The sequence below is a fragment of the Anser cygnoides genome, chromosome 16 (assembly GCF_040182565.1).
Source record: "Anser cygnoides isolate HZ-2024a breed goose chromosome 16, Taihu_goose_T2T_genome, whole genome shotgun sequence".
NCBI classification, from domain to species: domain Eukaryota; kingdom Metazoa; phylum Chordata; class Aves; order Anseriformes; family Anatidae; genus Anser; species Anser cygnoides.
The window spans coordinates 14,663,184-14,678,388 of record NC_089888.1 but is presented as its reverse complement, the minus strand read 5'-3'; the positions used below and the strand labels follow the sequence as shown (position 1 = coordinate 14,678,388).

Here is a 15,205-nt window from a genome sequence, read left to right as displayed (position 1 = left end):
GCAGGAGCCCACGGTGGAGCAGGTGGATGTGGCCTGAAGGAGGCTGTGGCCTATGGAGAGCCCCAGTTGGTGCAGACTCCAGGCTGGAGCTGCAGCCCGTGGAGAGGAGCCCACACAGGAGCTGGTGATCTTGCAGGAGCTGCTGCCCGTGGGGCACCTGTCTTGCTTCGTGGACCCCGTGGTATGGACCTGTATTGGAGCAGTTCTTGAAAAGATGCAGCCTGTGGGAAGCCCACGCAGGATCAGTTCAGGAAGGACAGCATCCCGTGGGAGGGACCCCTCATTGGAGCAGGGGTAGAGAGTGACCATGTAGGAGCATGGGAGGTGAACCGTTAAGGACTGACTGCAGCCCCCACTCCATGTTCCCCTGAACATGGAACAACTGTTCCCCTGAACAGCTCAAGTTCCAGGGCCTCAATGTCCTTCTTGTACTGAGGGGCCCAAAACTCAACAACAGTACTCGAGGTGCGGTCTCACCAAAGCTGAGTATGGGGGGATGATCACCTCCCTGCTCCTGCTGGCTACGCTATTTCTACTACAGGCCAGGGTGCTGTTGGCCTTCTTGGCCACCTGAGCACACTGCCGGCTCACGTTCAGCCGAGCATCGATCAACACTCCCAGGTCCCTTTCCTCTTCACTGTCTTCTAGCCACTCTGCCCCAAGCCTTATTGGTTATTGTGGCCAAAGTGCAAGACCTGGCACTTGGCCTGTTAAACCTCATCCCAGAGCCCCCACTCCATGTTCCCCTGAGCCACTTGGGGGCAGGGTGGATGTAGAAGAGGGTGGAAGGGGGAAGGTGATTTTAGTTTGCTTTTAGTATCTCACTGCTCTAGCCTGTTTTAATAGGTAATAAATTATATTAATCTCCCTATGCTGAGTCTGTTTTGCCCGTGATGATAATTGTTGCGTGGTCTCCCTGTCCTTATCTCAACCCTTGAGCCCGTTTTATCGTATTTTCTCCCCCTTTCTGTTTGAGGAGGGCGAGTGAGAGAGTGGTCGTGGTGGAGTTCAGCTGCCCAGCTGGGTAAAACCACCACACGGTGTAGGGAAAATCCCCAAGCACAGCAAGGCCTGGCGTGGTGGTTTTACCGTGCTAGGCAGCTGAACACAACCGCTCTCTCACTCCCCCTCCTTAGATGAGGAGGGGAAGAAGTAAAGGAAAGAACAGCTCACGGGTTGAGATAAGGATGATATAATTAAAGGAAAAAAAAAAAAAGAAATAATTATTAAGGAAAGATTACTATTAATTAAACGATTTAACTAAAAATTTAACTAAACAATTAACAATTTAACTAAAGGGGAAAAAAAAAAAAGGGAAAGGGGAAAAAGGGAGGGGGGAAAGGGAAAACTAAACAAAACAAGTAAAGGCTATGTGGAAGTGCAGAGGAAAGAAATGACTCTCTACTTCCCACAAATGAGCGATGCTTGACCACGTACTTGAAGCAGGGCCTCAACGCACGTAGCCAGTGTTCGTGAGGAGGACAGACGTTTTCACAATGAGAGCCCACCCCTCCCCTCTTCTTCCTTTTTCCACCTTTTATTACTGAGTGTGACATCATATGGTATGGAATATCCCTTTGGTTGGTTTAGGTCAGCTGCCCTGGTGATGTTTCTTTTTCACATTTTTTGCCCACCCCCTAGGACGGTTAGAGAGAGTCCTGATGCTGTGCCAGCACTGCTCAGCAGCAGACACAACACTGGTGTGATACCACTGCTGTTTTAGCTACAAGTGCAGAGCACGGCACTGTGTGGGCTGCTGCAGGGAAAGTTAACATCCCAGCCAGACCCAGTACACCTGGCTTGAATAAATGTAGGCACAAGCAAGCACTTGGATGTAAACTCTTTATTGTCCGCTTCCGCCTCAGGCTACTGAGGCTTGAATGGGAGAGGCTTGACACGCACACGTAGGCACCGCGCTCCTCCCTGGACAGGGTGCTTTGGAACAGATGGAGGAACGGGCTGCCTGACAAACTGCGGGCCCATGGAAGCGATGGTGCCTGTGGTGCTCTCTGACCTCCGCTGACTGTGGGATTCCCCTGGGGGCGCAGAAGAGCCTGCCATGGGAGCACCTTGCTCAGAGCCTCGCCGGACAGCTTGGAGGAGATCAGGTGGTCTTTGGAGGTGCTCTGAGGGACAGCTCTCCTTCCCTTTGCTTGGCACGGGCTGTTTGGTGACACGCTTTCCCAAGTTCTTCTCCAGGTTCCGTGCAGTCCCAGGCTGACAGCTCTGCTCCGATACAGAGCGCGTCATCCCACTTGCCACCGTTTTGCTGTTTGAAGTGGTGTCTAAGGCCTTGGCTTTCATTTCCCGCTCCATCTTGTCCTTCACTTTTTCAACCACGTTAAGGACAATGGTTCTGGCATAGGCCTGCAGTTCTGTGTGCAGCCGCTGAACTTCGGAGACAGCCTTTTGGGTGCTCTCCCTCACAATCCTGTGACTCAGTCGTGAGACCTCAGCAGTGTCTGGCGCTGGTTGGATCATGGGCAACTTTTCTCTCTGCCTTGCTTCTGGGCTCTGCTCTTCTGACGCTCTTGGTAGTCCCCGCCCTTCCCTCATGCCCTGTCTTAAGAGAGGCACCTGGGATGGCTGTGGCTTCCTGTTAGAGAGGTTGACAGTGGGAAGCGCCAGGATTTCAGAGTATTTGCGGTTGAAGTCTTGCTCAAACCGGGAAGCTACGAAGGATTCCAAAGTGTCGCAGACACTTCCAACAGCTTCTCTGGTGACTTTGTCAAGGGAAGCCTGCGAGGATTCTCCCTCAAAGGCTTCCCTCGATTTCTTTTCTGCCAGCTTCCCCACTTGGAAGGCTGTCCTGGCGACGGGCTGCTCCTTCTGCCTGGCTGCTGGCCTTGGCTCAGATGCACTGGGCGTGCCGGATTCCCAGGACTTCTCAAAGAGCTTCATCACACTCGCCACAACCTTCTTAGCCAGCAGTGCAATTTCCTCCTCTTTATCAAGAGGAGATGTCTCTGAAGGCTCTGCGCTTTTGGCACTTCCACACAGTCTTTCTTGGCTCTTATGGGGAGCCCTCTTTAAGACGCGGGCAGACTGGTCCAGTGCCTGCACCCTCTCAAACACTTGCCGCACCACAGTCCGAGCCATCTCTTCAATTCTCTGGCTTTCTTTAGCAGCCTGTTCTTCCGAGGCAGCTTTGAATACACCGTCTGCGGGGACAGGTGACTTTCTCTCTGACTCAGTCACAGTAGGGATGCACCCAGGGAGCTTGGCATCCTCCCTGCCCAACTCAAGTCTGGAGGGAGCCGCTTTCAGCCTTCTGTACTGGCCAGATTGGAGAAGGTTTCTCCTGCTTTTGCAGGAAGGTGGGCCAGCTGGTTTTTTAGGCTCCAGTGGGCTGGCTTTCTCTCCCATGACCATGTACACATCAGTGGAGGAGCTCTGGCAAGAGCTGTCAATCCGTGCTGTCAGTCTGGGGTCAAGTTTCTTCAACTTGGCGAGCTCTTGCTGAAGCTTTTCCTGAAAGGGAACAGCAGGTTTTGGCTCACTCTTGCCTCAGAAATGGCTCGCGTCCCTGCGTGCTGAGGCTTCATGCCGCCCGTGCCAGCGCCCTGCTTCTGCCGTGCAACGAGGGCTGAAGAGAAGGGCTTCCCTCGGGAAAGGGTCGTCCTTTCCCCACGACAACACCTGGCCCCCCAGCACAGCCCTGACATCTGCATTCCCCGCCTCCCTCAGATCCATCAAGGAAAGCCCCAGCCTTCTGTACCGTGCCGCTGACATGTGTCTACCAGCGCTGAGCTTTGCCTACCTCTCCTTGCCTCCTGGTTTTCTCAGCCTCCAGCTTGAGTGTGGTCAGATACTGCCTGTACTCATTGAACTCCTTCAGAGTGCAGACCACCTATGGAGAGACAAGGGCAGAAAGCTCCCAAGAACTGTCGAGGTAGCTGCGCAGTGGCAGGGGAGCAGCTCCTCTCCATCCCCTCCCCGTCCCAGCGGTGGGGACGCTGCCTCCCTCCGAGCCAGGGCCGAGTGGACTCCTCGCTCTGCACCAGACCCCACACCGGCTGCCTCCTCAATGCACAGGCAGCGCACGGCAGCCTGAGAAGAGCAGGAGTGGGCATTGCCAGCAGGGCGCTGGGGTGACGTCTGCTCCCTTGGAAGGCAGCGCAACAGCCCTGTGCCCCCCACCAGCAACAAGCGGCTGCAGCAAGCGCGCTGGGAATCATAGGATCATTAGGGTTGGAAAAGACCTTCAAGATCACCTGGTCCAACCATCAGCCTACTACCAATGTCACCCCCTAAACCATGTCCCTAAGCACCAGGTCCAAGCTTTCCTTAAACACCCCCAGGGACAGTGACTCCACCACTTCCCTGGGCAACTCGTTCCAATGCCTGAGTGCTCCTTCTGAGAAGAAATGTCCCCTCCTTTCCAACCTAAACCTCCCCGGCGCAATTTGAGGCCATTCCCTCTAGTCCTGCTCCTAGTCATCTGCAAGAAGAGGCCGACCCCCAGCTCCCCACAAGTTCCTTTCTGGTAGTTGTAGAGAGCGATAAGGTCTCCCCTGAGCCCGTTTTATTGTGGCTACACTATTCCTGATACAGGCCAGGATGCCGTTGGCCTTCTTGGCCACCTGGGCACACTGCCGGCTCATGATGAGGCGAGCATCAATCAGCACCCCCAGATCCTTTTCCTCTGCACAGCTTTTGAGCCACTCTGCCGCAAGCCTGTAGCACTGCATGGGGTTGTTGTGGCCAAAGTGCAGGAACTGGCACTTAGCCATGTTAAACCTCATCCCACTGGCCTCTGCCAGAGGAGACCTGTGCTGGTCAGCGCAACGTCCAAACCTACTTTGCCATCACTGGTGATGTAGCCCTTGCTCTTCAGGCTCTGCAGGTTGTCTTTGCGATTGTAGTAGGCCTGCAGATGCGGGTCGTGCAGGCAGTTGTACTCTGTGCGCAGTAGGCGACAGTACGGATCTCCCAGATTAAATTGAGCAGAAGGCTGGTGAAGCTGGAAGAGAGGTGTTCCAGAGTATGAATGGGGCAGGAGAAAGCAGCAGAGAGACAAAGGCACTTCCAAGCTCCTCATGCACACGGGCTAGCCTTTTCCAACCTCTGAGGTATAGGTTTCTGATTCCTGGCTTACTTCCCGGCTGGACCTTCCTTCTGAAGCCATCAAAAACACCCCCACCAGGCTGAGGGTCCGGCCTGGGCTGGGGAGAGAAGGCCAAACCCCACCAGCAAAGTAGGCATCTTGGGCCACCGGGTAGAAATGCAAGAGCTTTCCATGCCAGAAATGAACCTTCAGATGGAAAACTTCAAGCCCGGTGGTTCACACGTCAACAATGGAAAATCCACAGAAAACGGCCTCCTCTGGGTTAGGCAGGGCTAAGGGGCGGGTAGCCTGCCTCCCTCCTTCCTCTGCCTCCAGGAAGTCTCTGCCTCGGAAGCAGTGCTCCCCCAAGCTGGAGGAAGAGGAGGAGGACACGGCATGCGGTTCCCAAGCAGAGAAGCCTGGGATTTTCTAAATTTCTAAATCTGAGAGGGAAAGCAGGAGAAGGTTGCACCCTCCCCTAAGAGACCCCCAGACTCAATGTTTCTGGCCATGCTGGAAGGCCACCTTGGCCTGGTACCCGGACGCGCTGCCGCCTGCTGCAGGCAGGGCCCCAGCTGCCCGCTTGCCTGGTGCCAGAACCCAGGCTGGCCCTGGTGCTGGCAAGCACGCCCCTGTGGAGAGCCCAGCTGTGGAACACCCTCTCCTGACCTCTGGCCAGTGCAGGCCACTGCTGTTGGCGAGTCCTCCTTTGTCTCCGTGCTGCGGAGCCGGGAGCATCCATCCCTGACTCCTCCACCCGGCTGGGCCAAAGTGCTGTAACTCCCACCGTAGAGCAGGTGGCCACAAGGCCTTCTCGGAATGATGGGGAGGGAGCCCGTGACAGAAGAGACCTTTTCCACCCCTTCCACCCCTTCCTCCTTCTCTTACCTTTTCCCCCAGCTTTGTCCTGCAGAAGACAGGCTTGGTGCCAGGCACTAGAGGGATTTTGACTCCCAGTGGGAGGTCCAGCAGCCCGCTGCCTCTTTCTCCAAGTTGCCATCTGGGCTGGAACTAGAAAGACAGGGACACTCAGACACTCAGGCACTCCAATCCCTTGTGCAGCCCACCCCCGCACCCCCTTGCAGCTCTCTTCCCACTTGCTAGCAATACGCCGGGATGGGCAGAGAGAGGCACGGCTCCCTGCGAGCCTTCTGCGGCCTGACCAGGTTTAGATCCCTCCCAGCTTCCTGGGAGCCTCCTCTGGCCCCAGAGCAGTCCCGCACGCCCCGGGCTCCTGCTCTGAGCCCTCTCCTCGGGCACAGTGCTCACCTCTCTGCTCTTGCCAGCGATGCACAGCAGTGCGTCTGGGTTTTGGAAACCAGCAGTGAGATGCTGCTCCATGGCTCCTTCCAAGAGCTCTGTGGGAGCTGCGACCCTCTGCTAGCACCTCTCACTCCAGAGGCAGACAGCTGCAACTGTCCCAGGCGGTCTCCCAGCAAGCGGCTTTATAGAGCGCTCAAGCATTGTTACATCATCGCGTTGCCATGCCGCCACCTACGCCATGGCTACCTGCAGGCCCTTCTGGTCACACTGGTGGGCAAGCCACTCCAGCCGAGCCTGCTTTGAGCAGGGCGCCTGGACTAGGTTGTTTCCACCAGCCCCTTCCCACCCCAACTCTTCTGTCATTCTTGGAAGGAAAGCTGTCATCCTTGCTAACTGGTGAGAAATGTGCAGATTTTCCACACCAGAAATGCTTGCTTCTTGGCTGAATGTTCAGTGACGGAGCCTTCAGCAGCTCTGTGAGACAGTTTTGGCGGCAGGTCGTCTCTTCACCTATTGCCCTGATTTTCTCTGGCAAAAGGCCTGTGGAACCTGGCTGCTGCCTGCAGCTGCTGGGCTTCCCACTCCCCTTGGCCCTCCCTTCTGCCATACGTCTCCTTTGGGCTCTCCCCATCCCTCCTGTGAGGCGACAGGCAATGCAGGAGGCTTTGCAGCAGTGCGCAAGGGCTTCTCGCCACCGCTCCTAGCTTTTCCCTCTGTCCTGCTGCCTCTTCCCTCCTACCTGTTTCTTCTGCTCCCGTGTGGCTTTTTCACGGCCGCAGTCCCCAAGAGGCACCGCTGCCACCATGGAGAGCCTCCTGCCCAGAGTGCCTTCCCTGGCCTCACTTCTGCAGCGTCCCCTTCCACAGGCCTCCTGCTGTGTCTTCGCTGTCCCCTCCTGTGTCTGCCTCCCTCTGAGTGCCCTCCTGGCCCGGCCCACGTGTCCTCACATTTCTCCTCCTGCCTGCTGCCCGAGCCGCTGCCACCCGTTGTCACACAGGAGAGAGCAGCGGCGCCAGGGGCTCCTCTGGTCGCTCTCAGCTCTGGCTCCACAGGCAGCCCTTGCTGAGCCGGCTGGAACTGTCTGGGACTGGCCCCCATGCCTCCAGGCCTACCCCCCTCCGACGGCCACACAGACAGGCCCAAAGCCACCCGCTAGGCCCAAGCCACCCCCCGGCTTCCTCCCGTAAAGGGCACAGTTGGTGCTGGGTCACCGGTTGCAGCTGTGCCGCTCACATCTGCTTTGAATTCCAACCTCTTTCTCCATTTCCACCAACTTTCTTCCCCTCTTTCCTTTCTGTTACCTGTTCCTGTGGCTGTTTCCTGCAAGCAACAGGACAGGAGCCGGGCTGCTGGCTCCTGCTGTGCTCACTTTCTACCTCTCCCTCTTATTGAAACCCCTTTCCACCCCTTGTTCCTTCTTTTTTCTCGTTCGTTCCTTTTTTGCCTGCTCTGCAAGATAGGCTTGGTGCTATGGTTCTGGCTGCTGCTACTTCTGGATTATTAAGTAGGGAAAGGGTTAGGGCTGTTAGTGTTTGGAGAGAGAGAAAGCACAGAGTCCTGTTGAGTCCGGGATTGTTTAAAGGTCTCTGTGGCAAGAGAGATTGACTTTAGTCACAGGGTGGATTGTGGTGGTGCAGCGCTCTCCATGTCAGCACTGCACTGCACTGCAATAACCATACCTACTTTATAACTCTCCTTGAGTTGTAAAGTTTGTTTCCGTGCGTCAGTTTGGCACCACAGATGGGACCCTCTTTGTCCAGCTGCAGGACCCACTGAGGACCGGACTCCTAGAGATTTCCCCAAGAAATTTCCCTGAGATTTCTTGGGAGGACTCCCCTTCTCAACCAGATCGCTGCAGAGGTAGACAAGGACCATGACTGGTGGACGAGATATGTTTTAATGGAGTAAGGGGATACCTGTAAGTCGTGAGGAGATGTCCTACATAAGTTAAAGAGTCTGTGTACTCACCCCGGCGCAATGCTCAAGCTTGGGTAGGTGTTTGTGGCAATCTGGGATCCATTGTTTTGGTAACTGTGTATGTAAAGAACACTCTACGTTTGGTTTTGTACTACTAGTCACTGGGAGTCCCCGTGATTTGGTCAGTGCTTTGTTTTGTAGACATTTAATTAATTATGGATTGATAATATGAATTAATGATAATGATATATGATAATATGAATTATATGATAATATGAATATATGATAATATGAATTAATGGATCACAATTTATACTGGGAAATTTGTTGTAATAAGTGATACTATTTGTAATAGTGATTGCTGTTTTGTGTTGCTTGAGTGAAAGGTGCAAGAGGCCTCTTTGACTGCATGATTGTGCTGTGTGAATGAGACACAGCATTGCTGCCAAGCCAGTGTGGAGTTCCAATCCGCGGTTCCATATCCTCCGCGAGAGGAACGGCCAGAGACGAATGAAGCAGATGACAGACCGTAAAGAAGTGCTGTTTTATCCAAGTGTTGACTGGTGGTGCCCAATACACAGGCCCAACGGTTTAACTTGTAATCCTATTTTTGTTCTTAAATGTTTTGAGTGTGACAAGGAGGAAGGCGGGAGCATTATCTAAGTAACAGTTTAGAAGTTCTGGTATATTCGCTGTGGAACTACCACCCCGTTATATAATTTACTGTGGGTCAAGTTTTACTCTTGTCAACTTAATCGGGAAGTGCTTATTAATTAGGAAAACATAAATATGGGTAATAGGGAGGTGCAATAGTAAAAAGGAGCCCCTTGGGCTGAATTTTGGCTCACTGGAAGGATATGGGAGGACCAACTGGCAGGATAGTGGACAGGAAGATTTTAATAAAATATTGTAATCAGTGTTGGCCCCTCTGTAAATTGGACGATGGGGAGAAGTGGGCCCTTAATGGAACACCGAATTATAATACTTTATTGCATCTAATGTTGTTTTTGAGATGGGAAGGGAAATGGGATGAAATATTGTATACTGATATGTTGTTTACATTGAGGCAGCGTCCTGGAGGGAAAAAGGTATGGAATCGAGTTGGCCCGTGACTGAGCCTTTGGTGTTGGCATTAGAAAAGTACAAGCTGGAGAAAGATAAATAAAAATGAATTGTTAAAAGGGTTGCCGAGGCGATCGGCTCCGGGGCAGGCGCGCAAGGAAGGCTCTGCAGGAGGGTCTGGATAGGCTGGACCGATGGGCTGAGGCCAACTGTATGAAGTTCAACAAGGCCAAGTGCCGAGCCCTGCATCTGGGGCGCAACAACCCCAAGCAGCGCTACAGGCTGGGAGATGAGTGGTTGGAAAGCTGCCTGGCCGAGAAGGACCTGGGAATACTGGTTGATAGGCAGCTGAATATGAGCCAGCAGTGTGCTCAGGTGGCCAAGAAGGCCAACAGCATCCTGGCCTGTATAAGAAGCAGTGTAGCCAGCAGGTCTAGGGAGGTGATTGTCCCCCTGTACTCGGCTCTGGTGAGGCCGCACCTCGAGTACTCTGTTCAGTTTTGGGCCCCTCGCTACAAGAAGGACATGGAGGTGCTCGAGAGAGTCCAAAGAAGGGCAACGAAGCTGGTGAGGGGTCTGGAGAACAAGTCTTACGAGGAGCGGCTGAGGGAGCTGGGCTTGTTTAGCCTGGAGAAGAGGAGGCTCGGGGGAGACCTCATCGCTCTCTATAGGTACCTTAAAGGAGGCTGTAGCGAGGTGGGGGTTGGTCTGTTCTCCCACGTGCCTGGTGACAGGACGAGGGGGAATGGGCTAAAGTTGCGCCTGGGGAGGTTTAGGTTGGATATTAGGAAGAGCTTCTTTACTGAAAGGGTTGTTAGGCATTGGAATGGGCTGCCCAGGGAAATGGTTGAGTCGCCATCCCTGGAGGTCTTAAAAAGACGTTTAGATGTAGAGCTTAGTGATATGGTTTAGTGGAGGTCTTGTTAGTGTTAGGACAGAGGTTGGACTAGATGATCTTGGAGGTCTCTTCCAACCTAGATGATTCTGTGATTCTGTGATTCTGTGGGTTATTGAAGGTGATAAAAGTGTGGCATGTGGTACTCAAACACATAGATGTTTGAAGTTGTATGAGCATGGAAAGGGGATGTAGGAATGTTAGTAGCCCCAGGGTTGAGGCAGAGACCTCAAAATCATGGATGTGAGCCCTCCGGGGCAGAGGGATCATGATGAGTCCAAGAGAGTTGTCATGGGAACAACACCAGTGGCAGGGAGCTGGGTTGCAACCCTGTTGAGACAGGCAGTTGAGAGCCATGGTGTGGCTGTGGTTAATAGTGCTCTTTTCAGTCACAGATTTAAGTAACTAAAATAGAGCCTCAGAATCAGAGTTCTTATCTGAACTCAAGTGATGAGGACCTGTGGAGTCTATCCTAGCAGATCCACTGGTTAAAATAAAGCTAGGGAATGAAGAGAAAGACAAGATTTATTTAATTATTATTTTTTTAATTGGATACAGGAGCTTCTTTCTCTGTGTTAAACCAAAAATTGATTCTGGAAAGCACTGAGTCTGCAAATGTAATAAAAGCAACTGGCTAACAGGAAAAGGTGTCCTTTTTGCAACCCTTGAAATTTAAATTGGGAAAAATGATTGGAATACATCAATTTTATACTTACCCAATTCGCCAAGGCCCTTCTTAGAAAGGGACTTGCTGGAAAAATTGGACACGAAAATTTCTTTTGAATGAAGGAAAATGGAAATAAAAGTCAAGGATGATGAACATATTAAACTCTCAAGTCTATCCGTGGTGAGTCCAGAGGAAGCTCCAGACAGGACTCCCTGAATGGATGTAATTATGAACCAAGTGTATCTAGGAGTTTGGGCTACAGGAATACCTGGGAGAGCAAAGAATGCAGTACCTTTAAAAACTGATTTAAAGGAAAATAGAAAAAATGTTAAAGCTGAGAGACCTGGGTCTGCTCAGCCTTGAGAAGAGAAGACTGAGAGGGGATCTTATTAATGTTTACAAGTATCTTAAGTGTGGGAGACAGAGATTTGGCCAACCTGTTTTCAGTGGTTTGTGGGGACAGGACAAGGGGCAATGGCCACAAAATTGATCACAGGAAGTTCCGCACCAACATGCAAAAGAACTTCTTCACGGTAAGGGTGACAGAACACTGGGACAGGCTGCCCAAGGTGGTTGTAGAGTCTCCTTCTCTGGAGATATTCAAGGCCCGTCTGGACGCCTACCTGGGCAGCCTGCTTTAGGGAACCTGATTTGGCAGGGGCGTTGGACCCGATGATCTCTTGAGGTCCCTTCCAACCCCTACAATTCTGTGATTCTGTGACAATGCTCCCAGGGTATGCCAAAAGCAATACCCACTAAAGGTGGAAGGCAGAAAGGGAGTGGAAGGAATAGTCAATAACTTTCTTAAATACGGACCGTTAGTAGAATGTGAGTCAGATTATAATACTCCATACAGGCCCAGTTAGAAAGGCAGATGGAACCTAACATATAGTCCAGGATTTAAGGGCCATCAACAGGATCACAAAAGATTTATACCCTGTAGTAGCCAACCCCTATAACCTTTTGACAAAATTAGGAAACAGTCAAGTTTGGTTCACAGTACTAGATTTAAAGGATGCCTTTTCCTGCCTGCCCGTGGTGACTGAAAGCCAGAAACTCTTTTCCTTTGAATAGGAAAATCCCAATAGAGGACAAAAAACTCAGTTTACGTGGACTGTGTTAATACAGGGTTTCAAGAATAGTTCCACCGCATTCAGGAACTAAATAGCTTGTGACCTTGAGGCTTGGAAAACCCCTCCAGGAAAGGACACACTATTGCAATACGTAGATGACCTGTTGATAGCTATTGAGGAAGAAAAGGAGTGTGTAGAATGGACTATTAGTTTACTAAATTTTCTTGGATTAATTGGATATCGAGTTTCTCAACAGAAAGCCCAGCTGATACAGCAATGAGTCACTAATATTGTGAACCCAACCTCTTTCTTCAGTTCACAGTTGTACTGAGATCATGGAAACAGTATACTCCAGCTGACCAGATTTAAAGGATACACCCCTAGAAGATGCGGAGGATTGGTATGTAGATGGCAGCAGCTTCATTCACCAGGGAGTTCGCCTTGCAGGATATGCAGTAACAACACTTGATAAGGTAACTGAGGTGAAGCCTCTTTCCCCTGGAACATCAGCCCAAAAGGCAGAAATCATCGCCTTGCTACGAGCTCTTGAGCTGGCAAAAGGGAAAAGAATTAACATTTGGCCAGACTTGAAATATGCCTTTGGTGTGGTGCATGCACACGGGGCAATTTGGAAGGAGAGAGGACTCTTATCATCCCAAGGGAAATCAATTAAACATGCAGAAGAGATACTGAAGTTACTCCAAGCGGTATACCTGCCTGCTAAATTTGCCATTCTGCGCTGTAAAAGACATCAAACAGGGGAAACTGATATTGAAAGGGGAAATAGATTAGCTGATGCAGAGGCCAAAGGGGCAGCAGAACGGGCATCTTAGAGTCAAATTTTGACACTAGTACCGGGAAGAGAAAACCAAGCATTAGCAAAAGCATTAGAGAATGAAATAGAATATTCTAAGATCTATAAGTTATTAATTGAAGATGTAAATGAAAAAAATATTACCAACAGGTTTAGGACAAATAAAGGATGGGAGAATTGTGATACCCTCCAAACTATTATATGAGATGGTAACTGAAGACGTAATTTGTATACCATTGTCTGACAGGTATTGAAACAGTGTGTTATATGCCTTAGAAATAACCCACAGACAGGAATCAAACCCCAAAACAGGGCCTAAAGCCCAGCTTGGGCAAATAGAGAAAGGAAATTATCCAGGACAGCAATGGCAAATTGATTTTTCAGGTCTCCCAAGAAAAGAGGGGTTTCGATATCTGTTGGTCTTGACGGATACCTTTTCAGGATGGCCAGAAGCATTCTCTTGCCAGACCAATAAGGCAAGAAAAGTAACTAAGATATTACTGCAAGAGATCATACCCAGATTTGGGGTTCCTACAGTAATCTCATCAGATCATAGACCCTATTTCATTGTGAAGACTGTCTCAAAAGTGAGTAAACTACTGGGGATAGATTGGCAGCTTCATACTCTATACAACCCACAGTCAAGTGGCCAGGTAGAAAGGATGAATCATCTAATCAAGATGCAGATTGTAAAATTAGGTCAGGAAGCTAATCTAACATGGCCTCAGTCATTACCTCTGGCCCTCCTCAGGATAAGAGCGAAGCCCCAAACAAAAGAGGGATTAAACCCCTTCAAAATATTTTATGGAAGGCCCTATAGCATGCAGGTAAGAGTATCGACTGAACTTGGGAACGAGATATTGACAGGTTATATAATAAGCCTGCAGAAACTGCTTCAGGAATTCAAGAAGCTAGTCCTAGGATCTAGGACCCAAGGTCTTGATGGGCCTGTGCACAATATTGAACCTGGGGATTATATATATATGCTAGATTTCTTGCAGATACACCATTACAACCAAAGTGGGAGGGCTCTTTCCAAGTGCTACTGACCTCTCACACAGTTATAAAGATCAAGGAACAAGTATCCTGGATTCACCATACCAGAGTCAAGAAGGCCCCTAAATCGCAATGGAGCTCAACACCATCTGAACCTTTAAGATCTCATTTGCAAAGACATTAGTTTGGTTCTTTGTAATTACAGCTTTAATTAGCGTGTCTGATGTGGTTTTTGATGCGGCTTTTGATGCTAACATGTATGTTTCACTTGTGAAAAGCATTGTAAAATATACTAATATTAGTGATTGTTGGGTATGTGGAAAAGCCGGCGACTTTACCTCCCCACTTCTTGGAGTCCTAGTAAGTGATTGGACTGAATTGGACCCATCAGGTATCTCAGGATGGAGCTACTTGGGGACTCCAACAGTTGTGAGATAAACTACTGCTACCTTGATAGCAGAACTGTGCAATCTGGAATTGTATGGTTGGTGAGCAACACAAGAATTACCTAACCCAAATTGTGGCCAGGATGGAAAATTACTGACTAAAGCCAATCATCTCATGGTCCTATAAATATTGGTCCTAAGTGAAGAGCGTCTGGAGCTCTCCAGGATCACAGTGGGCTAGGATCTCCCCCTGTGGTAGGATGCCTCTCAGGGCAAGACTCCTTGAGGTTCAATGATTTTCCACTGTATATACCAACATGGAGAGAAGAGAGTAGTTCACTAGACGCCTGACTTATCAAGATTCAACAATCATCTGCTGAATATGCCAACACAGAGAAGTGTAATGAACCAAAAGAGGGAATGTTTTTGAGTGCACAACTGAGTTTAGAAACCTCAATAACTTGCTGTACAGAAATCCCTAATCTCTCACTGTATAGAAATCTCCAATCCCTTGCTGTATAGAATCTGCTAATACCTCTCCTGAATCTTTAACTAAGTTGTTTTGATTGTAGCAGACACTATTGAATTATTGTGTTAATTAGGGTAATGATTAACTGATGATTAAGTGCTGTTAAGGAAAAAGTACAAAAAACTAATTTGTGATTGACAATAAAATTAATAAACCTTAAATTGCTGATACATCAGACCTATGTAAAAATTTCATCTGTGACAATGGACCCATGCTGGAGTAGTCTGCTCCTGAAGGATGGTATGGGCCCATATTGGAGCAGTTCTTGAAAAGCTGTTGTCTGTGGGAAGCCCATATAGGATTGGATGGCATTTCATGGGAGGGACCACATTGGAGCAGGGGAAGAGAGTGACCATGAAGGAGTAGAAGAGGTGAAGTGCTGTTGACTGACTGCAGCCCCCATTCCCCTGCACTGCTCAGGGGAGGATGTAAAAGAGGGTGGATGGGGGTGGAGGGAAGGTCTTTTTAGTTCACTTTTATTTCTTACTGCTCTAGCCTGTTATCTATAGTTAATAAATTACTTTAATCTCCTTTATTCTGAGTCTGTTCTACCTGT

At 50.0% G+C, this 15,205-nt stretch overlaps 1 protein-coding gene and 1 long non-coding RNA gene across 2 annotated transcripts; one reads left to right on the top strand and one right to left on the bottom strand.

The window, feature by feature from the left end:
* Positions 1 to 1,813: 1,813 nt before the first annotated feature.
* Positions 1,814 to 7,639, bottom strand: LOC125179816 (nucleoprotein TPR-like). The gene is made up of 5 exons (XM_066978386.1): positions 6,317 to 7,639; positions 5,936 to 6,058; positions 4,802 to 4,963; positions 3,761 to 3,850; positions 1,814 to 3,471 (listed from the first exon to the last, which is right to left on the bottom strand). Exons 1-5 carry the CDS (start codon positions 6,386 to 6,388, stop codon positions 1,867 to 1,869), a joined length of 2,052 nt encoding a protein of 683 aa, XP_066834487.1. The 5' UTR covers positions 6,389 to 7,639; the 3' UTR covers positions 1,814 to 1,866.
* Positions 6,586 to 13,474, top strand: LOC125179817 (uncharacterized). The gene is made up of 3 exons (XR_007157651.2): positions 6,586 to 6,706; positions 8,071 to 8,301; positions 12,240 to 13,474. It is a non-coding gene; the product is annotated as an uncharacterized lncRNA (long non-coding RNA).
* The last annotated feature ends 1,731 nt before the right edge of the window (positions 13,475 to 15,205 follow it).

Bases quoted from the DNA above. Each gene is read 5' to 3' on its own strand.
- LOC125179816 (XM_066978386.1), bottom strand. From the start codon at position 6,388: ATGGAGCAGCATCTCACTGCTGGTTTCCAAAACCCAGACGCACTGCTG. The intron at 6,059-6,316 runs GTGAGCACTGTG...CTGTCTTTCTAG, and splicing joins TCGCTGGCAAGAGCAGAGAG to TTCCAGCCCAGATGGCAACT. The intron at 4,964-5,935 runs GTAAGAGAAGGA...CCTCTCTTCCAG, and splicing joins GGACAAAGCTGGGGGAAAAG to CTTCACCAGCCTTCTGCTCA.